The sequence below is a fragment of the Mustela nivalis genome, assembly GCF_964662115.1.
Source record: "Mustela nivalis genome assembly, chromosome: 13".
Lineage (NCBI taxonomy): Eukaryota > Metazoa > Chordata > Mammalia > Carnivora > Mustelidae > Mustela > Mustela nivalis.
The window spans coordinates 47,103,387-47,130,126 of record NC_139032.1 but is presented as its reverse complement, the minus strand read 5'-3'; the positions used below and the strand labels follow the sequence as shown (position 1 = coordinate 47,130,126).

General features: G+C 40.3%; 1 protein-coding gene and 1 long non-coding RNA gene across 3 annotated transcripts in view; one reads left to right on the top strand and one right to left on the bottom strand.

The window, feature by feature from the left end:
• Positions 1–42: 42 nt before the first annotated feature.
• LOC309846493 lies at positions 43–24,808 on the top strand. 2 transcript variants are annotated; one of them, XR_014301957.1, is made up of 4 exons: positions 43–131; positions 1,151–1,253; positions 9,152–9,295; positions 24,739–24,808. It is a non-coding gene; the product is annotated as an uncharacterized lncRNA (long non-coding RNA). The 2 variants fall into 2 exon arrangements; XR_014301956.1 differs by lacking the exon at positions 9,152–9,295.
• MTAP (methylthioadenosine phosphorylase) overlaps positions 19,331–26,740 on the bottom strand; it is a 44,044-nt gene continuing 36,634 nt past the window's right edge. Inside the window, exons 7-8 of the mRNA XM_082695382.1 lie at positions 22,834–22,956; positions 19,331–20,252 (exon numbers count right to left, since the gene is read on the bottom strand). Coding sequence (XP_082551508.1) covers positions 20,214–20,252; positions 22,834–22,956 — 162 coding nt within the window. The 3' untranslated portion in view covers positions 19,331–20,213. The remainder of the gene's footprint in view (positions 20,253–22,833; positions 22,957–26,740) is intronic.

Here is a 26,740-nt window from a genome sequence, read left to right as displayed (position 1 = left end):
CCACGTGCGCGTCTCCCCGCACGCCACCCGCGCGCACGCCGTCCCGCGCGCACGCCCACGCCCGCGCGCCCGCCCGCGCCTTCGCGGAGGGATCTGGGAGTGAAGCTTCGGCGTGGGCCTGGGTCGCATAGGTGCGTTTGAGAAACGCGAGGTGGGCTTTCCACGGATAGAAAAGGAAGAGAGGGGGAAAGAGAGGAAGGTGCGAGAACGGGAGAGGAAGAAAAAAGAGCGAGGCGCGGCAGCAAGACCGCAGCTCCGCGCTGAGACAGGGGCTTTCCCGTGGTAACCGACCAAATGTCCGAGCCAACCAGCCGTGGGGTGTGTAGGGGTGAGGGGAGCGGGCGGGCGGGCGGGGAGCAGGGATAAAACAGAAAAGGCGGTGCTGGACTGCAGCATTTTGAAGCTAAGGCTGGAGCGCAGCCTGGCCCCGGCGGACTGGGAACCGGGAAGCGGTCCTGGACGCGGCCACGCCTCTGAGACGTAAAGCGGCGGTGATCTAACCTGGGCCCGCGCACCCCCAAGCGGCCGGACGCCAAGGGTTGGCTCCCCACCTCTTGCATCTCCGTTTCAGGTCTCACAGCCCTGGTTTAAGCCCTAACACTCAAGTAAATAAGCAAATAAAAATATTTAAAAAAATTTTTTTTAAAAACATTTTTTTTATTTGACAGAGAAATCACAAGCAGACAGAGAGGCAGGCTCCCCCGCGGAGCAGAGAGCCCGACGCGGGGCTCGATCCCGAGACCCTGGGATCATAACCTGAGCTGAAGGCAGAGGCTTTAACCCACTGAGCCACTCAGGCGCCCCGCAAATAAACATATTTTTAAGTGAATACTTCATTAGCATAAGCCACCTTTTTTCCCACTCGAGCTTTTCTTTAAATGAATTGTCTGAAGGACCGTTTTCTGAATTCTCAATCCTCTTTTCATCAAATTGCGGACACAATACTCGGGCGTTGCCACAGTCATATCTGTAGATAATTTGGTCTTAGAAAACTGTTTCTCTTGAGAGGTTGCAGCCAAAGAACAAGTCTGAGAAAATAGCTCTTAAATGTTTTCTCTTTGAACTACTCTTTTGAGATTAAGTTATCTTTAAAGTTTCTCTAAACAGTTTTTCTGAGAACAGTCTATCCCTAACTTCTTTCTCCATTTAGATGGATGATGTAGCCACTCCAGATCGTACTTGCACTCCTGTTTACTAGGGAAAAAAAAAAAAAAAAGTGAGATCTGAAGGAGAGATAGTGAAGAACTCTCACTGTAAGTAATTTTCCCATTCACTAATTCATTCCAGAAATAATTACTGAGTATCTGTTGTATGTCAGACACTGTGTTAGGCTATAGGAGTAAAGGGCTCATAATCTCAAAAGAAGGATTAAAAACAAAACAGGAGGTATATGTGGTGGTTATAAGTTTTCCTATGTTCTGTTCTAGTTCTTACTGCAGGGAAAAATTATTAAAAGACTAAATCCATACCTGTTCCCCCACCAAGCTGAGCCTTCTTGATTTCATAAAGATCACCAAAAATAATTTTTAATGAGCAAGAAAACAAATCAACATGTTCTTCTTCCCAGAAGACGCTAGTGATAGTATTTTTTCTTTCTTTCTTTTTCAAAGATTTTATTTATTTGTCAGAGAGAGAGAGAGAGAGAGCGAGAGAGAGCGAGCGCATAAGTAGGAGGAGCAGTAGGCAGAGGGAGAACCAGGCTTCTTGCTGAGCAAGGAGCCCCATGTGGGCCTTGGTCCCATGCCCCTGGGATGCCAGGACCTGAGCCCAAAGCTGACACTTAACAGGCTAAGCCACCCAAGCACCCAGTGCTTTCTCTTTATTGGAGATGAAAGAGAAAGACAGAGAGAAATCGTGTTCCTCTCATTATAAATCATTTAATGGACTGATTTTTTATTGTTTTCACTGGCTTAGGTGTGAAAACTGTTGTTACAGATGAAATACGAAGTTAGCAACCCAGGAAATAAATCTGAGGATTCTTCTAACCCAACTTCTAAGTAACCAAGTCTGATAAATCTTTATACTATTTTAAAGCTATTTTAACATGTAAAAAGTTTTTTTTTAAGATTTTATTTATTTATTTAACAGAGAGAGATCACAAGTAGGCAGAGAGGCAGGCAGAGAGAGAGAGAGAGGAGGAAGCAGGCTCCCTGCTGAGCAGAGAGCCCGATGCGGGACTCGATCCCAGGACCCTGAGATCATGACCTGAGCCGAAGGCAGCGGCTTAACCCACTGAGCCACCCAGGCGCCTGTAAAATGTTTTTTTTTTTTTTTTTTTTTTTGTGGTTAAAGATTTTATTTATCCATTTGTCAGAGAGAGAGAAAGCACAAGCAGGCAGAGTGGCAGGCAAAGGCAAAGAGAGAAGCAGGCACCCCGCCGAGGAGGGATCCCAATGCAGGGCTGGCACCCAGGACCTTGGGATCATGACCTGAGCTGAAGGCAGCCGCTTAAATGACTGAGCCACCCAGAAATCCCTAACATGTAAAAAGTTTTTATTAGTTGCCATACTCTCAAGCTTTAGATAGGAACAGTAAGGCAAAATAAAATTTGGCCTTACACATCAAGGAATCTATATAGATGGGAAACTGAGAAAACTACTTTGCATTCAGCTAAACAATAATCAAATAAAATGTTTTCCTAAGGATCTTTGAAATGAGATTGATGAAAGGAGGGAAGAGAGAAATGGGAGACTGTGTATATCTCGTTTTGCCAGGGAAATTACCTCAAATAAATAGTTCTCAGAAAGGGGCAGTTGTCCACTGGGTCCACCACTGAACTAAAGGTGGATATTTCTGGAATGTGCAATCAGAAAGTGATCCAGTGCAATGAGAAAGTGAGGGACCAGTCAGCCCCCAAGCAGAGTTTTCTGCTTTACGGAAGAATAAAATTAATAATTTCTATGACCATCCTGAATGAAGTAGATCAATCATGTATAAAGTAAAAGAAAGAGAAGGGACTCGATTTCACAATTTCAGTTAGAAGGTAGTACTGTCCCAGGAAATGGGTCTTTGATGCAACTGTGTTATCAACCCCTGGGCAAGGTTAAAAATAAGCCTCTATGCAAATAAGATCAATTTTCTTTTCATTCTTTTTCTCTTGTGCAAAGTGTTTTTGTAGTGTCAGAGTGTGGATAATATTGCTGAAGGGGATAAATTTATATAACAACCACAGAGAAAAATCAGCAGTACTGATGAAAAATTTACAGGGACATCTCTTTGATTCAGTAATTCTATCTCTAGAAATTATTCTGAAAACACATTTATATGTGTGCAAAATGGCCCATGTGTAAGAATAGTAACTATAGTTTTGTAATAACAAAACACATAAGACAATTTCAAGGGCCATAAATGGGGAGGGATTAATGAATTTATGAGGCTTCCCTAATATTCATAATATATAGCTATTAAACAGAACGCAACAGATCCAGCAAAACTGTGATTTTCAAGATACATTGTGAGAGTAAAAAAAGAGAGTGGTAGAGGAAAAGGTATGTAAAATAGTTCAAATTAAATTTTAGAAATATTTGTATATGTGCTGTTCATACATAAAATATTTCTGGAAATACATGCAAAATATTGTTGAGTGTTACTTCAGGGGAAGGACATGGAGAGCTGGGGGCCGTGTGGAAGGAGATTTATTTTGTACAGAATATAATTTGCGACCAGTTTTAAAATCAAGTGTTTGAACTACCTAATACAAATAAATAAATAACTATTAAAGTAAGCCAAGCACTGGTAGCAGGAAGTTTTTCTAGAACTGACCACATTCTATTTCATAAGAATTGTGTAAATGTCAATGTTGCATTAACAGGAAGATAAAAAAAGAAGAGACATCAGGGTATTTCAGTTAGTGAGGCCTTATCTAAGCCTTAGTTTCCTCATTTGTAAAATGGGTACAAGGGTGACTATTTTTCAGAGTTGTTGCCTGGATTAGACATAAAAATTATTATACATATTAGTTCACACACACACACTCTCTCTCTCTCCCCTGGCTTGAGCCTTCAGTTTACCCAAAATAGTTCCCAGAGAAAGACCAAGCTGGACTTGAAGCAGGAAGAATTTAAGCATACCACCCAACTTCTCACCAGCATAGGATTTAGCATTAGCAGTTAAGTCCCACCCCCTTGGACTTCTGTTATTAAACAAACATTACCTTTGCAGTACTGAGCGAGGTACTTAGATACAATGATGAGCAAGAAAAAACTCTGCGCTTTAAACTATATTAGGCAGTTTATACATGAGTGAATGTGCATTCGAGTCATACAGAACAAAACTACTGTTTCCTTTTGCTGCTCCACAGGGGGATCTGCTGATACTCTCATAAAGGTGGGGGAGATCCTTTAAGACTTGTGGTTTTGTTTGGTGCATGTTGCTTCTCCCCTTATATGATATGCATCATAAAGTCTGCACTGTTCTGTAGCTGGCTAAAATATCAATATGTCTTGGAGATTTTTATAAGTCATAAAGATTCTCCCCTATTCTTTTAAACTGCTAAAGATAGCCTATCATATGGAAAAGTGTACCAATTACTTAATCATTCCCCTACTGATGGACATTTGTTTTCAATTTTTACAAGTATATGATGCCCTAAAGAACATAGTTATACATGCATCTGTTTCATATATTCAGACACTTACTTTTTCTTTCTTCCTTTTCCTCTGAGGCTATTAGTCCTTGGTTATATACATTACAAATGTCTGCCAGCTTGTTGCATGTATTATTACTCTGTGCATGGTATTATATACATTGAATAATATATATTCAACTTACAGAATTTAAATTTTTTTGATTGAAACAAATGTGCCAACCAACCTTTAAAAAAGATAAGTTTGTTGTCATGTTTAAGGTATTTTACACACCCAGGATTGTACGCACACATTCTCCTATATATTCAGTTATTATTTGACATTTACATATTTTATCTACCTAGAATTTACTTTCCATGTATGTCAAGTTGTGGTAAGCAGTATAATGCTTTTCCCCACAAGATGTGTGTGTACTAATCTCTAGAACCTGTGAATATATTAGGTTTCAAGGCAAAATGAAATTAAGGTTACAGATGGAATTAAGGTTGATAATCAGCAGATTTCAGATGATGTATTAGTGTCCTATTCCTGCTATGACAAATCACCACACATTTAGTAGCTTTAAAACAGCACAGTTTTTACACATTTAAAGTTCTGGAGTTCAGAAGACTGAATGAAGTAAGTTTCACTGGGTTAGATTGAAAAATGTAGGGCTGGTTCTTTCTGGAGGCTCTGGGGGGAAAGTCCCATACCTTGCTTTTTTCAGCAAGTGGCTACTTGTATTGCATGACTTCCTCTGCCTTCAAAGCACATCTCTCTAATCTCTGCTTCTGTCATCATATCTCCTTCACCTTCCTGTTGTCAAATCTCCTTGGCCTCTCTCTTATAAAGATGCTTGTGATTATATTTAAGGATTATATTTAAGGATGCTTGTGATTCTAGCTCACCTAGATAATCCAGGATAATTTCCTCATTCCAGGATCCTTAACTTAATTACATATGCAAAGTCCCCTTTTTTCCATAAAAGTAACAAGCATAGGTTCCAGGAATTCCAGGTATTTGGGGGGACACTAATCAGTCTGCCACATATAGAGAGTTTATTCTGGATTATCCAGATGGACCCAACATATTACAATTCTTAGGAATAAAAGAGGGAGCCAGAACAAAGAGAACCAGAGAGATAGCAGTGTGAAAAGGACACAGCTTAATGTTCCTGGCTTTCAAGATGGAAGGAGGATGCAATAAAACAAGGAATGGGGGTGACCTCTAGAGAGTCACCCACAAAGACAAGAAACAAATTATACCTAGAGTCTCAAAAGGGAACACAGCCATGTTAACACATTAATTCTAACCCAGTAGACCCATCTTAGCATTCTTTTTAAAAACTTTAATTTTAGGAGAAGCCTGGGTGGCTCAGTCAGTTGACCACCCAGCTCTTGCTTTTGGCTCAGGTCATGATCCTAGGGTCTCATCTCAACCTACATCAGACTCTTTTCTCAGCGGGAACTCTTCTTGGGATTCTCTCTCTCTCTCCCTCTGTCTCCCCTTGTGTGTGTGTTTTCTCTCTCTAGAATAAACAAATCTTTTTAAAAAATTTTTGTTTATTTTTAAAGATTTTTACTTATTTATTTATTTGTCAGAGAGAAAGAGAGAGAGAGGGAGCACACAAGCAGGCAGAGAGGCAGGCAGAGGCGAGAAAGAAGCAGGCTTCCTGCTGAGCAGAGCCCAATGTGGGGCTCGATCCCAGGACCCTGGGATCATGACCTGAGGCAAAGGCAGTGGCTTAATCCACTGAGCCACCTAGATGTCCCAATAAATCATTTTTTAAAAAGCTTTAATTTTAATAAGAACACTTAACACGAGATTTACCCTCTTACCAGTGTTTTTTAAAGATTTATTTATTAGGGTGCCTTGGATGGCTCAGTTGGGTAAGCAGTCTGACATTGGCTCAGGTCATGATCTCAGGGTCCTGGGATCAAGCTCTATGTTAGGCTCCCCACTCAGTGCAGAGTCTGTTTATCCCTCTGCTCCTTCCCCAGCTTGTGCTTGTCCTCTTTCTCAAATAAATAAAATCTTTAAAAAAAATTTTTTATGCATGCGGCAGGTGTGGGGAGAGGAACAGAGGGAGAGGGTGAGAGAGAATATCAAGCAGACTCCCGACTGAGTGTAGCGCTCCACATGGGGCTTTTCCCCACAAATTTCAGCTCATGACCTGAACCAAAGTCAAGAGTTAGATGCTTAACTGACTGAGCCACCCAAGCACTCCTCTTAACAATATTTTAAGCAAACAATATGGTATTACTGACTGTAGTGTTGTAGAGGAAATCTCTAGAACGTACTCATCTTGTGATTACTGAAACTTTACGGCTGTTGATTAATAATTACATTTCCCCTTTCTCCAGCCCCTGGCAACCACAGTTACACATTTTGATTTTATGAATTTGACTATTTTAGATACCTCATGTAAGTAAAATCATACAATATTTTGTCTTTCTGTGACTGGTTTATTCCACATAGCATAATGTCTTCAAGGTTCATTTATGTTGTTGCATATGGCAGAACTGCCTTCTTTTTTTTTTTTATTAACATATATTACTTGTTTCAGGGGTATAGGTCTGTGAGTCATCAGTCTTTTTTTTTTTCTAATTTTTTTTATTTAACAGAAAGAGACACATTGAGAGAGGGAACACAAGCAGGGGAAGTGGGAAAAGGAGAAGTAGGCTCCCTGCTGAGCAGGAAGCCTGATGTGGGCTCAACCCCAGGACCCTGGGATCATGACCTAAGGTGAAGGCAGACACTTTACCAACTGAGCCACCCAGGTGCCCCTGTGATTCATCAGTCTTACATAATTCACAGCACTCACCATAGCGCATACCCTCCCCAGTGTCCATCACCCAGCCACCCCATGCCATCCACCCTCCTCTACTCCAGCAGCCCTCAGTTTGTTTCCTGAGATTAAGAATCTCCTATGGTTTGTCTCCCTCTCTGGTTTCATCTTGTTTCATTTTACCCTCCCTTCCCCTACGATCCTCTGTCTTGTTTCTCAAATTCCTCAAAATACTTACTCTGATTGACTTAGCATAATGCTGTTAGCATAATACCCTCTAGTTCCACCCACGTCCTTGCAAATGGCAAGATTTCATTTTTTGATGGCTGCATAATATTCCATTATATATGGACACCTAAGTTCATTCCATAGTTTGGCTATTGTGGACATTGCTGCTATAAATATTTGGGTGTACATGTCCCTTCACATCACTACATTTATATCTCTACGGTAAATACCCAGCAATTGCCCTACTAGGTATTTACCCCAAAGAATTCCTTTCTTTTTAAAGGCTTCTTTTCCATTGTATGTGTATACCACAATTTCTTTATCCATTTACTGTTGATGAGTATCTATGTTGTTTCCACATCCTGGTTATTGTGCATGGTGTTACAATGAATATGGGAATGCTAATGTTTTTTAAGATCTTCTTTCAATTCTTTTGGAAATATCTAGAAGTGGGATTGCTGGATCATGTAGTTTAATTTTTAATTTTAATCTTCATTCTATTTGCCATAGTGGTTACACCATTTTGCATTCCCACCACCAGTGCACAAGTGTTCCACATTCCCTATATCCTCACCCACACTTGTGGGTTTTTGTTTTGTTTTGTTTATAATAGCCACCCTGACAAAGTGAAGTGATATTTTATTGTTGTTTTAATTTATGTTCCCTCGTAATTAGTGATGTTGGAGCATTTTTTCATATACCTGATAACCATTTATATGTCTTTAGAGAAATGTCCATTCACTCTTTAGCTCTTTTTTTAAAAAAGATTTTATTTATTTATCCAACAGAAAGATCACAAGTAGCCAGAGAGGCAGGCAGAGAGAGAGGGGGAAGCAGGCTCCCCGCTGAGCAGAAAGCCCAATGTGGGCTCGATCCCAGGACCCTAAGATCATGACCTGAGCAGAAGACAGAGGCTTACTCCTCTGAGCCACCCAGGCTCATTTTTAGCTCATTTTTAAATCAAGTTCTGGGGTTTTGTTACTTTTTTTTACTATTGAGTTGTAGGAGTTTCTTATATATTTTGGATCTTAACCCTTTACCAGATATATGGTTCACACATATTTTCTCCCATTCCATAAGTTGCCTTTTCACTCTGCTAATTGTTGCCATTGCTGTAGAGAAGCTTTTTAGTTTGGTATAGTCCCTCTTGATTGTGATGTCTTTACTTTGTTCTTCTTTCTCAAAATTGTTTGGCTGTGTCCTTTGTGGTTCTATTTGAATTTTAGGATTTTTTTCCTTCTGAAAAAAAAAAAGCCAGTAGGATTTTGATAGGGAATGTTTTGATTTGGTAGATTTGCTTTGGGTAGCATGGACATTTTAACAATATCAATTATTCTAATCCATGGATACAGGATGTCTTTCCATTGATTTATGTCTCCTTAATGTCATTTATCAATTTTTTTAAGTAGGCTCTGTGCCCAGTGTGGGGCTTGAATTCACGACCCTGAGATTAAGAGTCACATGCTCTATTGGCTGAGCCAGCCAGGCACCCTTCATTATCAATGTTTTGAAGTATTCCATATACAAGTCTTTTTTTTTTCTTTTAAGATTTTATTTATTTATTTGACAGAGAGATCACAAGTAGGCATGGAGGCAGGCAGAGAGGAGGATGCAGGCTCCCCGCTGAGCAGAGAGCCCTATGCAGGGCTCTATTCCAGGACCTGGGATCATGACCTGACCTGAAGGCAGAGGCTTAACCTACTGAGCCACCCAGGTACACCTCCCATCCCCATTACAAGTCTTTTATCTCATTAGCTAAGTTTATTTCAAAGCATTTTCTTCTTCTTCTTCTTCTTTTTTTTTTTTTAAAGATTTACTTATTTATTTGACAGACAGAAATCACAAGGAGGCAAAGAGGCAGGCAGAGAGAGAGGAGGAAGCAGGCTTCCTGCTGAGCAGAGCGCCGGATTCGGGGCTCGATCCCAGGACCCTGGGATCATGACCTGAGCCGAAGGTAGAGGCTTTAACCCACTGAGCCACCCAGGCGTCCCAAGCATTTTCTTCTTTTTGATGCTAATTGCTAATGGGACTTTTTCTTTCTACATAGTTCACCATTAGTGTATAGAAACAAACTGATATTTCTACATTAACTTTGTATCATACCACATTACTGAATTAATAATTCTAATAGTTGGGGGGGTTTGTTTGTTTTGTTTTAGTCTTCACAGTTTTCTACATGTAAGATTATGCCATCTGCAGAGATAATTTTAGTTCTTCCTTTCCAATTTGGGTGCCTTTTATTTTCTTGTTTAATTGCGGTGGCTAAGATTTCCAGTATTATGTTGAATTGAGGTCGAAAGAATAGGCATCCTTGCCTTTTTGCTGATTTTTCAGTTTTAGAAACAGCGTTCCATATTTCACTGCTCAGTTTGATGTTAATTGTGGGCTATACATATATGACCTTTATTATGTTAAGGGAATTTTCTCTAAATTCCTAGTTTATTGACAGTTTTATCACAAAAGGGTGTTGAATTTTGTCAGATGTTTTTTTCTGTATCTATTATTATTTAATCTTTTTTAAAAAAGATTTTATTTATTTATTTGACAGATGAAGATCACAAGTAGGCAGAGAGGCAGGCAGAGGGAGAGAGGGGGAAGCAGGCTCCCTGCTGAGCCGAGCCTGATGTGGGGCTCAATCCCAGGACCCTGGGATCATAACCTGAGCTGAAGGCAGAGGCTTTAACCCACTGAGCCACTCAGGCGCCCCTATTTAATCTCTTACTGTAGGTCTACTCAGATTGTCTTTTTTTTTTTTTTAAAGATTTTTATTTATTTATTTTACAGACAGAGATCACAAGTAGGCAGAGAGAGGGAGAGGAGGAAGCAGGCTCCCTGCAGAGCAGAGAGCCTGATTCGCGGCTCGATCCGGGACCCTGGGATCATGACCCGAGCCGAAGGCAGAGGCTTTAACCCACTGAGCCACCGAGGCGCCCCTACTCAGATTGTCTTTTTATTCTCAAGTCAATTTAGAAATTTGTGTGTTTCCAGGACTTTGCCTATTTTATTTTGAATATCTAATTTGTTGCATAGAATTGTTCATAGTACTCTTTTATAATCCTCTTTATTTCTCTGACAAGAGTAATATCTCATTTTTCATTTCTAATTCCAGCAATTTGAATGCCGTCTCTTTCGTCTTGATTAATCAAGCTAAAGTTTTGCGAATTTGGTTGTTCTTTTCAGAGAATCAGCTTTTTAATTCATTTTCTGTATTTTTTCCTATTCTCTGTTTTATTAATTTCCATTCTGATCTATTCCCTTTCATCTTGCTGTAGGTTTATTTTGCTCTGAAGCTCTCTTCATTTTTCTTCGTTCTTTTATCTCTGCTCTTCAGGTTGTATAATCTCTATTGAACTTTATTAAAATTTGCTAGTTATTTCTTCTAAATCAAATTTACTGTTGCTGCCACTTTAGTGAATTTTTCACATTAGTCATTGTACTTTTCTACTCTAGAATTTCCTTTTTTAAAAAATAATTCCTATCCCTTTATTGGTATCTTCTATTTGCTGCAATGTGTTCATCATACCGTCTTAACTCTTTAATCATGGTTCCCTTCAGTTCTTTGAACATGTTTATAATGGCTACTTTGAAAACTTTGTTAAACTTGACATCTGATTGCTGTACAGGCAGTTTCTGTTGTCTGCTTTTTTCCAGAATATGGGTCATACTTTCCTGTTTCCTTGCATGACTAATTGTTTTTATTGGAATCAGGACACTTTAGATAATATATTGCAGCAAACTGAATACTGGTGTCTCCCCTCTGCTGCTCCTTATTGTTCTTTATTAGTTTGGTAACACCTTATTTTATTGGAGTCTATTTGTCTCTTGCACCAGTAAGCTTCCGATACTGTTCTTTAGAGAGCATATCCTTGGGTTATGGGCACAGTCACCCTGGGTTAATAGTGGTTGTTTGTTTCTTAAGATTTTATTTATTTGACAGCGAGAGACAGGGAGAGAGGGAACACAAGCAGGAGGAGTGGTAGAGGGGGAAGCAGCCCCCCATTGGGCTCTCTGCTTCCCGATGAGCAGGGAGCCCAATGTGGGGCTCAATCCCAGGACTCTGGGTTCATGACCTGAGCTGAAGGCAGACGCTTGACTGAGCCACCCAGGCGTTCCCAACAGTGGTTTTTTTCAAGGTTCTCTATGGATGTCCCTTTCTCTGGTCATACCCAGCTGTTAAACTAATTGCGGGGTGATTTTTTTTTTTTAATTGCTTACAACAATACGCTGGGGCATACATGCTTATAAACTATACCAATGAAATTGGGACTCCTTCGAAAGAGTAGTTCTGAAGTTGGTTACTGATGTTTGTTCTGATCCCAGACAGTCTTCTGTCAGCAATGTTTTTCCTGGACCATAAGCTGGTCCATTTTAGCTTATATGCCAAATGATTCTACCAATATCATCCAAGTTTCCCTTCCCGATCATCCAAATTGCCCTTTACTACTACCTTCACTGTTTTGGGGGAGCACCCTTAGGCCTGAACTTCTCCACACTCTGTTGCAAATGAAGGCAGTTCCTTTAGTAAAGAGCTGGAGTTCTCTGGTTTATTACTTACTCTTCTTCAAGGCAAAATCTCTTTAAGTTATGGCTATGGAGCTGGAAGTAAGAATAATGGCAAGCTTCTCTCTGAATGACACTCCCAGCTGAGGAGCTGAATGCCAGTGGTGGTGGCTGGTTGTGGGGATGGGAGGGCAGTAGTTTCAGCTATTTTTTTTTTTTTTGCTTGACTCTCCCTAAGTTACAGGCTGAGGGAAGGATGATTAGTGTCCCTGTATTCCCAGTAACACCACATTACAAAGTAGAGTTCCTCAGGGGCTGGATCATCTCTCACTGACACTTGCCTTTAACATAGCCTCAGTTGTAGACAGGTGGGGGACAGGATGAGAAATACATCCTGCCCCTCCTGGGATGATAGTTCTCCATCTGGAAAGGATGATGAAGGGAAGATGAAACTCTGTGTTCTTGGCTGCACCTGTCTAAAGTAAAGTTTCCATCTTGCTGAACTGGAAGGGAGGAAAGGGGAAGCAGATTTTTCAGTTCAAATACTAAAGATGGCCATCCTTCCTAGTATGTTCTAGTAAATTCTCTTGGATGCGTGTTTATTTTGTTGCCAAGTGTTCTTCAGCCATATCCAGAAATTTTGATTAGTTGTTTTGAAATAATTTTCACTGATTTTGCTGGTGAGATTGTCCACAGAATTCCTTATGCTGTTATGCTGAGAGTCAGAGGAATGCTACCCATCTTCTTCATTTCCTCTTTCTGGAACATGTATCCTCTCCAGTAAGATTTATACTGGGACTTCTGCTATGTCTTCCATCTCAATTTCTCTCTGTATTCTGAATTTATTTTTAGTTTATAATCCAGCTAACCAATTTTCTCTCCAACTCTAATGTTCTGAATTACTCTTTTGAGTTTTTAATTGTATTGACTATATTTTTAAAATTTCCTTTAGTACTGTTTTTTGTTTGTTTTTAAAGATTTTATTTATTTATTTGGCAAAGAGAGAGAGAGAGAGAGACAGTGAGAGAGGGATCACAAGTGGCGGGAACGGGATAGGGAAAAGCAGACTCCCCACTGAGCAGGGAACCCAGTGTAGGGCTCGATCCCAGGACCCTGGGATCATGACCTGAGCTGAAGGCAGATGCCTAACGACTAAGCCACCCAGGTGCTCGCTTAGTTTTTTAAAAATCTGCCTGGTATTTTAAGATAGAGTCTCATTGTTTCCTTATATTTTCTTTTCTTACAGCTTTGTTTCTAACCATTTATCCAGTATGTATTTCATAGTATATATCTGATCTATTCTTAAATTCTAAAGAATTTCTTGTTTACTAAACTTGTTTGCCATGACTGATTACTAAATTTTATGAAATGCTTTCTGTGTATGTATTAAGATTTATATAATTAAATTTTATTTATTTATTTGAGTGGGGATGGGACAGAGGGAGAGGGAGATAAAGAATCTCAAGCACGCACCACACTCAGTGCAGAGCCTGTCGACGGCTCGATCTCATGCCCCCGAGATCATGATCTGAGCCAAAATCACAAGCCAAACGCTTAACTGAATGAGCCAGCCAGGCACCCCAAGATATTTGAACTTTGAATATTCACTGCATATTTGGTGCCATGAGAGAATTTTAATTTATTTTCAAATGTGTACTAATGAAATTGCGGCTCCCTTAAAAAGAGTTACCCCTTAGAAGTAACATGGAAATACTCATGGAAGAAATTATATGGTGTATGTGAAATGCTTCAAAATCACATGGGAGGAGTATAGGGGGTGGGAATATAGAAGCAGCACATTGGCTATGAGATGATAATTCTTGAAGCTGGGTAATAGATAAAGGTTCATTACTATTCTTTGTATTTGTGTATACATTTGGAATTGACTTTCCTGTTCCTTCCTGCTTTAACCTTGTGATCTTGATTCTTACAGGGAGGGAATTTGTAAACTAAAATGAGGTTAAAAAGAGCAGTTAATGAATGCATCATCACATTCCGATGTGTAGACTTTTTAAACCTGAATCATCTATAAAGCTGAGGGCATCGTTTGAAAACACTGACAACTTCCTGTTAATTTTCCCTAAATGAAATCATCAAATGCTTTTGTTTTTATTTAAAAAAAAATGTGCTCTGCAACAAAATACTTAAGAAATCAAGCACACATTTTTTAAATTACACTTAGGTATTGAATTCTAAAACACTTAGGTATTGTACTTTTTCAAAAATTATTTCCTCAAGATCCTGCTGATATGATCAGCTGTTCAATTTCTGTGTGTGTTCAGCTTACTGAGTGAGGTAAAAACAACAACTTTTTATTGATTGCTCATTTTTAAAAAATATTTTATTTATTCATTTGAGAGAGAGAAAGGCAGAGAGCACAAGCAGGGGGAGAGGCAGAGGGAGAGGGAAAAGCAGAATCCCCACTGAGCTGGGAGCCAGACATGGGGCTTGACCCCAGGATTTGGAGATCATGACCTGAGCCAAAGGCTGACGCTTAACCACCTGAGCTACCAAGGCACCCTTACTGGTTGCTCATTAAATGTAAGGCATCGGCCAGGCCCTTAGGAATCAGTCTACCATTTGTAGAAATATACAGTTTCTAGGGGCAGCTGGGTGGCTCAGTTTTTAAGTGTCTGCCTTCGATTCAGGTCATGATCCCAGAGTCCTGAGATCGAGCCCCTCATCAGGCTCCCTGCTCAGCAGGATGCCTGCTTCTCCCTCTTCCACTCCCTCTGCTTGTGTTTCCTCTCTCGCTGTGTCAAATAAATAAATAAAATAAAATCTAAAAAAAAAAAAAAAGAAACCTATAGTCTCCTTGGGAAGACAAATTACATGACAAGATGAACAAGGGAAGGATGTAAGTAATTGTCAAGGCATCAGAATAAATTTTATATGCCTTTTTTGTTAACTCAAAATTCGGTACCCAGAATTCCTAATTCCTTCCATTTTAGTAATCTTAAACCCTGAAGTGTAGTAGTAGTAATCTTAAACCCTTAAGTAATATTAAACCCTGATTAATCCCTACCTCTAAGATAGCAAGGGGACATAAATTGGAAAATTAGAAGAGAACAGGTAGAGGGCTCTAGTAACATTCATTAAGGCACCAACATAATATCTGTAAATATATTCATTTCTTTCTTGGTAAACATGGACTTTTGGTTTCTGCCATGCCAGGACGCTATGATACTTATCATGAATTGAACTGTTACAAGGAGCCAAACTCTAGGCGTAGGGAGAAGTGATTTGGAAATGGAAGCATGACTAAAATCTCCACAGGCAGAAGTGTCACAGATTTATATATTTAACCAATATATATAGTAATGTTTATGTGTCAGTTACTATGCTAATTAGACAATGAATCAAGCAATTATAGTGTGACAAGTACTACAATAGAACTTTAATAGACAAATACTGTAACAAAACAGGGTGTTTGGGGAACACAGAGAAAGGCCAGCCAGCCAGTGAGCCAGAAGAAGGAGGGTGGTGGTGGACCAGAGTCTTTCAGGTGGAGACACAACAAAGGGCAGAAACAAGAGGGAGACCAGCCGGCTTGGACCTGAGGTCTCAGAGCTGCTCTGTCCCATACTGGAGCCATTTAGACATGTGTGACTGTCAACCACTTGAAATGTAGCTAATTGAGAAACTGAATTTATAATTTTATTTTTTTAAAGATTTTACTTATTTGAGAGACAAGAGAGTGAGCGGGGGATGGGAGAAGGACAAGCAGACTTCCTGCTGGACTCCCATCCCACAACCCTGAGATCATGACCTGGGCCGAAATGAAGGGCTGGCTGCTTGACTGACTAAGCCCTCCAGGCACCCCTGAATTTATAATTTTAGTATATGATTTTAATTCAACTGAAATTTAAAAATTGGTGTTTCAGTATACTTGCAATGACTTGTGTATATGGATCTACCTTTCCTTTTTTTTTTTTTTTTTTTTTTCAATAGATTCTAGGAGTGCCTGGGTGGCTAAGTTGGTGAAGCGTCTGCCTTCAGCTCAGGTCATAATCCTGGCATGCTGGGAGACCTGCATTAGGCTCCCTGCTCAGCAGGGAGTCTGCTTCTCCCTCTCTCTCTCCCCATCTCCCTCTCTCTCTGTTTTCCCTGCTCGTGGTCTCTCGCACTGTCAAATAAAGAATTTAAAAAATTATCTAAAAAATAGATTTTATTAAGTCCAGAGCAGAAACCACTTTTTTTCTTGACAGAGAGAGAGAGTGCATGCACGAGAGAGCACAAGCAGGGGGAGCAGGAGAGGGAGAAGCAGATTCCCCACTAAGCAGGGATCCTAATGTGGGCCTGGATCCCAGGACACTGGGATCATGACCTGAGCAGAAGGCAGATGCTTAACTGAGCTACGCAGGCACCCCTGGATCTACCTTTCATAGTAAAATTTATAAAATTTAATACAGATCAGATTATTGCTGATAAAAATTAAGCATCTAATTTGAGATGTGCTGTGATTCCTAGTGTGAATGTGGGTTTTGAAGAGTCAACAGTAAATCTATGTTTTTGGTCTGAGGGATTGGAAGGATGAAACTGCCAACAACCAAGATGAGGGAGTGCTGAGAGAGATTGGGGGTGGGGGTGGGAGGTTGGGGACTGGAACAAGTCACTGAGGAATGAGTGAAGATGGAGAAGTCCAAGACTTGAGGCCTGGATCAGGTAACTTTAAAAGATCTGAGAACAGCAAGAACCAGAAAAGACTGAGTAGCAACCTCTGAGGTAGAAAGAAAATGGAGTGTGGTGTCCTTGGAAGCCATGTGAAGAGTATTTATCAAGGAGAAGGGAGGGATTAAATAAATGTATCATATGCTGCTGATAGGAAAAGAAAGATGAAGTCTCAGAACTGACCAGAAGATTTAGTAAGGCGGTGACCTTGACAGTGGTAGTGGCGGTGTTGAAAGTGGGGTGCTGGCAAAATCTGGATTGAAGTGAACTGAAGAAACAAGGAAGAGGAACTGGAGACAGAAGAGATCTTTGGGAGCTATATCCCAATGAAAGGCAAAGCAGTAAGACAAAGAGCACACTGATTTGTGTCCAAGAATTTTTTTTTAATGGGGTAGGTACAAATTAAAATTTTTTTAAACTTTTGCACTGGAAGAAATGATACAGTGAGGGAAAATTTGAGCATGGAGAGATAGGCAACCACTAGAGTGAGGTCTTGGACTAGGTGAGAGTCACAGAGGAAAGATAGGATTTGATTCTCATGTACACAAATATTCGTTGAACTTGTGCTGAGTACAAGGAACTGAAGATCCCAAGTGAAAAAGATGAAGTTCCTGCTTTTATGGAGGTCTATCAAATAGGGAGATGGGGAAGTCCTTAACTGAGAGCCCTTTCAAATACTTGAAATTGTTTTCCTTTCAATGGTTAGAGATACTCAATTTATTTAACCATTACTTATGTGTTATGATCTTCCCAGTGCTCACACCCTTCATATCTCAGAGATTATCACTATGCTTTTTTTTTTTTTTAAGATTTATTTATTTGAGAGAAAGAGAAAATGAGAGGGAGGGAGGGACAGAGGAAGAGGGAGAAGCAGACTTCCCACTGAGCAAGAGGCCCGACTGGGCTTAACCCAGGACCCTGGAATCATCGCCTAAGCAGAAGGCAGATGCTTAACTGATTGAGCCACCCAGCAGCCCCTATTACTAAGTTTCTTATCAGAAACTTTCTAGGAAAATAAAGCATAAATATGCTATCCACACATCTGAACTGCATTCTTATTTTACTCCACATATTTTCTGATTTCCACTTTAACCAGCCATGATTCCATACTACTGCATAAAGATAATGCATCATTTCTTTGAATTGATGTACCTTATTTAGATGCCACCATTGAGAATTTTAGCCATTCCTAAGCTTTTGCCTATTACAAACAACTCCAGAATGACTGGGGCTGATGTGCAAAACATTTCAGATCTCAAATATAACCTTGGTATTCAGCCTTCTCCATCTTTTTTGGTTACACTCTACATATGAACTATTCTGTTTCATCCACAAAATTAGGAAAAAACAATGCAAAACAATGCATTACCAATAAAGTTTTCTAAGTAAATGCAAATGTACTTCTCAATAACTTGGCACTATTCCAAAGGGCTAAGTCCCTAAGCTACAACTTTTCCATTATGCCCATAATCCACTGGGGAAACTGAAATACTCAAACCAATTGCCGAGTTCCCTTAATTGTATAGCTTAAAAAAGAAAAGTTAAAGATGATGTAAGTAAAACACAATCCAGGAAGAAATGCTCAGCCAAGTCCTCAAGAAAGAGGTATCCAGATGATTATATTGGCTTTGTTTAAGGAGTGGCTGATGGGTAAAAACAGCAAAACAGAAAAATACTCCATATGAGAAGTCTGAAAATTAGGTTGCTAGAAAAGGCTACTGAAAGAAGAAAGACATCCCTGAAAGCCATCAGAGAGACCTGTATTTTCTGAAGGCAGCAAGAAAAATGCCCACATGTTTTTGCCTTGACATCCTCAGAAATGTACTAAGAACGAAGGAAAGAAGGTACATATGGTATTATAGAGTAGTGCAGGGCTTACAGCGACAGGAAGCCCTGGATTCAGGCCTGTTCTATCATCTGTGTATCTCTAATGTGTGACCAGGGTTGGATCCCTGTGCTGGGGAGTGCAAGACTCATAATCCCATGTAACCCAAACAGCTCAATATCAATGCTGGGGAGTAACTGGTTTATTTTGTTGTTTACAATTAGCAGCTTATTATCTCGAAGACAGTCTCCTAGACACAAAACATTGACTTTACAGACTCTTTAAACAGATAGGCTATATGACTAAAGGACCAGTAATAGACCACAGTGAATAGTACTTAACTCTGAGGGAAAAAAAGGATCTCCCTGTGAGAGAAAACAAAACACAATCCTATAAAATGAACAACAAAAAGCAGAGGAAGAAGCAAACTTCCATTTTATGAAACACTCCAAACCACTAACGCATGTAAAATAACTCACTAATGCATAAAAAGTAGAAACAAAGGTCAAATATTAATTTAAAAAATACCTGACACACTAGCATGTATGTCTAGTCTCTTATAGTTTCAGACTCTCTGAGGATTAAACACCCAGCTTTTCTCAAGTTGTTGCAGGCCCAAGTATCGTTCTCACTCTACAGTTATTAATGATCCTCTTTTTTAACACAATCTGAAGACAGAACTCAAACAGAACTCTTCTTAGAATTACCATCTTAAATTCTGCTTCACATCAGTATGTTTTCAAGAACTGGACCTTTTTATTTTTAAGACAACTTTATTATTTGATTATATTCATTGTAGAAAAATGTGAAGACACAGAAAAATATAAAGAAAATTAAAATGATTCAGTGTCCCAACCCCAAGTACAGTAACAAAAGATTATATATCCATTTCTGATATTTTTGATTTATGTAGAACTTTAAAACAAAATTAGCAATGCAAAATGTGTGCACATTTCCTTTTTTCATTTTGTATTATAGAGCAACCATTTCTTTAGGACATTAAATATTATGTGAAAACATGATCTTCAGTTTGCTGCTTCACAACCCAATTAGAGCTATGCTGTAAGGTACTTCCAACTGTTGGATATTCAGATTGTTCTGAATATTTACTATTATAACTAATGGTGTATTAGAGGTCCTTCCCTATATATAATTCTTTGTACCTCTGATAATTTTTTAAAGATAAATTCCTAGAGTAACCAGCACAAAGGGTATACGTATTTTTAAGTCTTTCGATACATTTTAGCAAACTGCCCTCCAAAAAGACTACAAATTTATAGTAACACCAATAAATAGCCTAAGAATTCCCATTTCTTCTTTGTATTTCCTTGGTAACATAGGAACTGGATATTACCTCCCAACCTTATTCTTACAAATTTACTGGGGGAAGGGTTGGTGGGGTCTTATCTTTTTTTTCCTGAAGGGTCAGAATTTTTCCACATTTACCAGTCATTTCCGAAGCAGTCTAAGCCTTCGAGAAGGCTTCTCTGATACATGCATGTCTTATCATGTTCTTCCTTAGCAGGCAAGGGTAGGAGGGCTGCATGCCTTTTCCATGTTTTTTCCAAGTTAAGCCGAAATTTCTCAAATGACTAGAATTAGGAAGTCTTCCTGTCACCTAGGCAGCCATGTTGGTTTAATGTCTTGGTAATAGAACAGAAAACTGGGCCATATTCTAAAAGGAAGAAAACAGGCACAGGTCACATTTAACCAAGCATTTGCTGTAGGTAGTGATTCTGAAGATGAGGATAATCGCCAGGAGTATTTAATTAAAAATCATATTTTGATTTCAGAGACTGAGGAGTCATGGTATACACACATTCAATAAACTCCCCAGGAAATTCTCAAGTTCACCAAACTTTAAAAGCAACCAACCACATGTGGGACTAGTGATAGCCCCTAACTCTTAGTTCCTCTCTCTCCTTTCCTGTAGAGTGAGTTGTGCTTATTTCAAGAGGGCCGTTCAGATTCTCACGGACCTCCACCCCTTTTCACCTCACTAGGATATGTTTCATACACCAACCTCCAGCCTGGATTAATGTAAATCAACCTCTGTCATTCACCTTATGCCAGTGGATAAAAATCCTTGAAATTTTAGTACATTAGTATCTCTAAACATAACAGGATCCTCTTCATCACTCTAAGTCTTATATATCTTTGTAAACCATGGCTGACCATATAGTGGGTGCTCACTTAAGTGTTTCTGAAATGAATGAGTGAATGGATAATACACATTTCAGTGTAGAGGGGACTGAACATGCTACCCCAGAATACCCCAGAATAAGGGATTATTAGTAGGGTGTTCCTTAATGCAATAGAATGGAGGCCGTGAGTCTCAGTATTGTCTAGAGCAGCAATTCTTCATTTTCTTTCTTTAGATCATATATGTCTTTGAGAATCTGATGAAAGCTATACACATTAACCCTCTTTAAAAATACATACATACATAAACATTATTTTTACATACTTTCAGAAACTTCACAGGAAAGGAGAACATGAATTTCTACCATTCAAGCATTTTTTTTAAAAAAGATTTTATTTATTTGATAGACAAGATCACAAGTAGTTAGAGAGGCAGGCAGAGAGAGAGGAGGAAGCAGGCTCCCTGCTGAGGAGAGAGCCCGATGCGGGGCTTGATCCCAGGACCCTGGGATCATGACCTGAGCTGAAGGCAGAGGCATTAACACACTGAGCCACCCAGGCACCCCATTCAAGCATTTTTTACTTAAAAATGAAGCTGAAACAATAAATTTATTGCTTGAGAAATTATCTTTAAATTCAAAAAAGATTGTGGTTAAAATGGGGTCAGTTGAAAAACTTAAAAAAAAAAAAACAAAAAAAAAAAAACCACAACAGCCCATCACAACCTGCAGGTGACAATTGCCTTTGCAGTAGCAAAGTATGAGTCACAGTTCCTATAATCAATAGCTTGCTTATTTAGACAGGCTAACGTTCTGCTGTTTCTATTACACTGCACTCAGGGCAATGTAACAGTTTGCAGTTTAAACTGACTTTCCTCAGTTCTTAGAAATTAATTTATTTCTCCTTTCTTCATAATTATAATAAGGCTTGCCTGTATTTCAGTTATGATGAAACACTTCATGGGGGAAAGAGGGGCTATCATTTACTCATTAAAAAACATTTAGCTTCTAGGTCTATAGGCTGAAACCAAACATGTGTTTCCTGTCCCTTAGGGACTTTAAGTCTAGTGGGAAAAGATGGAATACAAGTTCCAATATTCTTGACTTGGCCAGGGCATAGAGCTGAGAGATACCTTGTTACATGGAGGAGGACTGCAGCCTGCTGTATCTGCTTGTGACAACCGGCTCTTTGTATCTATCAGTGGTTTGGTATTGATAGTCTGAAATTAGCTGGGCTGCAGCACTTCCACTAGTCATTCGGTATCAATTAAAATCATGGCTCCTCAGTGCCCAGCAGCTGTCAATCACTGACCATCACACAGTGTCTTCATCATACTAAAATTGTGGCTCTCGTTCTATGGCTCCTTGGTGGTTAGCAGTTCAGGCAAGGGAGGGCTTTTATGAACTTTTCAAATCATCTCTCAACTACTTGTCATAAGACCCAAGTGTCTAGGTGTGTTCTAGACCTTAGAACAGGCTGGCTACCTTCCCTGGATATTAGGGGAATGTAATATCTAACTGGCTTGAGGCAACACCTTATCCAACGTGGTTAATCAACAGAGTCACAAAATATCCAAATATTCCAGAGATGCATGTCTGAGCTTTAGCACTCAGTTTAAATTATATTCTGGGAATTAATACTAGAGTTGAAAAGTTACCAATGTTTATCATTAATCACTGCCTTAGTCTGATACAATGTCAACACTAAGCAGACATTCCTTGGCACCGTTTTGGTATTCCTATTAGTGCTTTGGCTTTAAAGGCTGCCTACACTTTGCCAAAGAGCAAACAGTTTTGTCAGCAATGTAAGCCATGTACAGAACAAGCACTCTCAACCTCCTGAAGCATTATTTAGGGATGCCCTGCAAAGCAGGGCAATGTTAAGAGGTTAGCAGACTAGATAGTAAAACTCTCACCACCTCAACTTGCACTACTTGCCCAAATATGTAACTACTCAATTTCACACTGGTTAGTATGGTGGTTAAGAGCATGAAAACTTGTAGAGAATTTCTGGACTAGTAGAAAATACAAGACGAGCGGCCCAAGGGTGAAATGCAAGTAAGAGAGAAAGGCAGCTGTGCAAGTGTCTGCTTGCAGATGGCCGACGGTACTTACCTTCAGGTTATGGAGGGTTTCTGACCATTCCATGGACCCTATCTGAGGTATGGTAGTGAGGAGCAGACTTTTGGCTTTATTGGCATTTTCTTTCAGGGTCTTTAGGACCCGGTCCACCGAAACCTAGAGAAACAACAGCACAGGACGTTACTGGCAATTTATCATCCTACCATTCTCCACAGAATATTTTCCTGAGTTCATTCCTGATCCATAAAGTCAGTTTATGCCAATTCCAATCCCCTGAACACCAGTTCTGCATTTTTCAAGGCAGACATGGTCCCAGCCGGGGAGGTCTTGGGAGAAACCCAATGACATCTCTGAAAAGACACTGTCTCAGATGTATAATGTGTTAGCATGGTCTGGAAAGATGTGGCCAATTCTCCTCCTGTCCATAGTAAAATGGATTCCAGTCTTAAAATTGTTCCTACACTGGCTAACCAATCATAAGATAAGCACATGGCTCTTCTTCTTCTTCTTCTTTTTAAAGATTTTATTTATTTGACAGAGATCACAAGTAGGCAGAGAGGCAGGCAGAGAGAGAGAGAGGAGGAAGCAGGCTCCCTGCTGAGTAGAGAGCCCGATGCGGGGCTTGATCCCAAGACCCTGGGATCATGACCTGAGCCGAAGGCAGAGGCTTTAACCTACTGAGCCACCCAGGCGCCCCAGCACATGGCTCTTCTTGAGAAGACTTTGAGTTAATGAAGAGAAATGCTGGAATCAGAGTATTATCACTTCTACAGCTCCCAGTGAATTAATGAATGGGTGGCTTACATCACAGAACAACAAAAATCCCAAACCAAACAAAAAATCCACTTTAATGAGCTTCCTGACAGGAAAACTGAACACCAGTTTTGACATCTAAATTGGATCAAATCTCTGGAACCAGCGGTCAATTTACAAAGAATACAGAGGACTGAGAAATCTGTTAAACTACCCCAAGGAGATGAGTTCAGTGATCCAAAAGGTTTCCTGTGGGAAACTCTAGAGGACAGTTTCTTTTCAGAACACTTGGAAGTAAAAAAACTGTGATACTTGAGATAACTAGAAACATTAACTATGCTTCGATGTATTAAGGAATTAATGCTGGTATGTGACAATGATAAGATGGTTATGTTAGATGTTTATGGCTAAAATCATGGATCAGAGTCCAGATGAAATATAACTGGCCCTAAGCTGGTATGTTCACAAATGAAGCTGGATGTTGATTTATAAAAGCTCATACTGTCCATTGACTTTTTGTATGTGACTGAAATTGCTTCATAAGGATGTCGAAAAAAGTTGTGAATATAAAATCAATGATCAGAGGTGGAGTACTTGCCACACCTCAAGGGTATCTGAGGTTGAGGGGCACAAATATTACACGTTTCTATTTCCTGGAGTTTATATAAAGTCCAGATCCGTCCCACAAACCTGAGGTGTGTTTAAAAAAACTGATGAGCAGTGGAGCAGGTGGGAGTCCCATCACTGTGGGAATACAGTGCAGTCACCAGATGGGTGCTGCCAGGAACATGCAGAGGCTTGCTTGAAGCAGTCTTCCAGGCTCATGAAGCAGGCTCATGAAGCACCCAAGAAATTTACCCTGTATTTATTTTTTTTCCTTATACTTTTCACATTTTTCTTTTGACTGATATTTCTTTTTTTTTTTTTTTAAGGACTTTATTTATTTGAGAGCAAGTGAGAGAGAGTGCAAGAGTTGGGGGAGGGTAGAAGGAAAGGGAGAAGCAGACTCTACTGAGCAGGAAGCCTGATGTGGGACTCGATCCCAGGACCCTGGGAAAATACCTGACCTGAGATCATGACCTGAGCTGAAGGCAGACGCTTAACCAACTGAGCCACCCAGGCACCCCTTCCTTTGACTGGTATTTCTGTACAGATTCTGATCTCTTTTTCTTGTCTTTATTCCAGGTGCTGGGCTCCACCCAAAATGCCTGTTGTACTAACCTCCTCACAATAAAATCTAAACCCTCTGTTGAAAGTCCAGTTCACATGTCAAGTTCTCAAACATTTCCGCACACCCTCCCCCATCCATCATAGTGGCCATGTGAACTACAGAAGCTATAGGAGCTGCTCTACATACAGGATTTGGTCCCATTCTCCCAGAAATCCTGCAAGGTCAGAACTGTAAGTAAACAACCTCCACCCCTCACCTCAGGCTCCATCCCACCGAAGAGTAAATGGATCAATGAATGTGCCCAGTGTTCCAGGTAAATGGAGCAACAGGAATCTGAAGGTGGGTGTCTTCAACTCGAAAATCTTTGTACCGCCTCAAGCTGCACATCTGGTTTAAAGCACAGTGACATGCATGGCTGGCTGATGGCGCCACCTGCATCTGTGCTTTCCTTGTGGCACTAAGCATCATCATCTGCCTTCATGCCTTACCGCTGACACACAGCTCAGTCTCTCTGCTTTCAACTCAGGTGGCTCCAACTGACAGCTTTCCAAACCTCACGTAGTAAAGGAAGCACCATGTGCTCTGCAGAGGAGACAGGTGTCACCAGACTGAGCAGAAAGCCACAGGCAGGAAGCAACCTGCTCTCTGGCAGTGGCAGAGGCTGGAGCCTCCTGCTAACTGGAAGCAGCTTCTCAACACCATGAAGCTGAGCCGTCCCTTAGGTGACCAGAGCTGCGAAGTTAAGACCAGATGCTGCTGTGTCAGGATCTCGAAGTTTCTTACACACAAAATACCCCAGTGTTCAGCAACAAATTTATTACACTGAGGAGTCGGTACAAGGTATTCACACAAAACAAAGAACTGTGTTCAAGTCCAACCAAACTCCATATACACAGATGGACTGACAATAAGGGTATCTTACTGTTTTATAGGAAAACAGACAGTGCAACAAGCCGCTCTGAGACGGTGGGAAGGAGAAGAGGTCACCTCCCATAAATGTGCTCACAACAGACAACCCCACACTTGTTCTTTACTTTAAAACCTCTTGACTGTAATTTTGGCCCTTCCTCTATTTTATTTCTTAAAGATTTTTAGTTATTTGAGAGAAGGTGCGTGTGTGTGCGCACGCACAAGCAGAAGGCAGGGCAGAGAGCCAGGAAGAGAGGGAATCTCTAGCAGACTCCCTGGTGAGTGGTGAGCCTGACAGGGAGCTCAATCCCATGACCCTGAAATTAAGAGTCAGGTGCTCAACCAACTGAGCCACCCAGGTGCCACCCTCCTCCCCGGACAAGACAAATGATCCAGTTCCTTCAAGTGAAATGCAAGGAGTGAAAAGACAGGGCAATATTAGATGAAAGGAGATTTAAGAGGCAGATTGTTTAAATGCAATATGTGGATTATAAGGAGTACGAGGTTATGTCAGACAAGAAGGAAAATGTAAACAGTCTGGATTTGGTTATACTAAGGAAGTAATATCAATATTTTTTGGTACAGTAGTGGTATTGTAGTTATTTTATTATTTAATTTTTTAATAAAGGCCTTCTGGAAAAAAAAATTTTTTTCCTGGAAAAATACATCAAAATCATGACGGCAGGGGAGAGAAAAGTGAGTAGGAGCATATATAGGACATAAGACTGGCTGTGGCTGGTAACGTTGTATGATGGGTAACTGGGGGTTCCTTATACTAGCCTTTCTCCTTTTACTGACGTTTGAAGTTTTCCACAGTGAACATATTTATTTTGGAAGCCTGACTGAAGTGGTCCAGTGTCTTCACATACCAGCTAGACATCGGTATCTTTCCAGCCCAGAACCCCTCACTGACCTCCCCTGTGAAATACTTACATGGTCTACACGGTGCTGTCTCCCTCCTTCCTCTCCACCCCACCCAAGTGTGCCTGTCTTTCCCACCACCCTTCCACCGGAAAGGCTTCCCAGACTTCAATTATTTGGTTGGGTCAACTGGCTATGTGCTCCTCACCATACCAACTCTATAGCCCTGAGCTTTCTTACAATGGT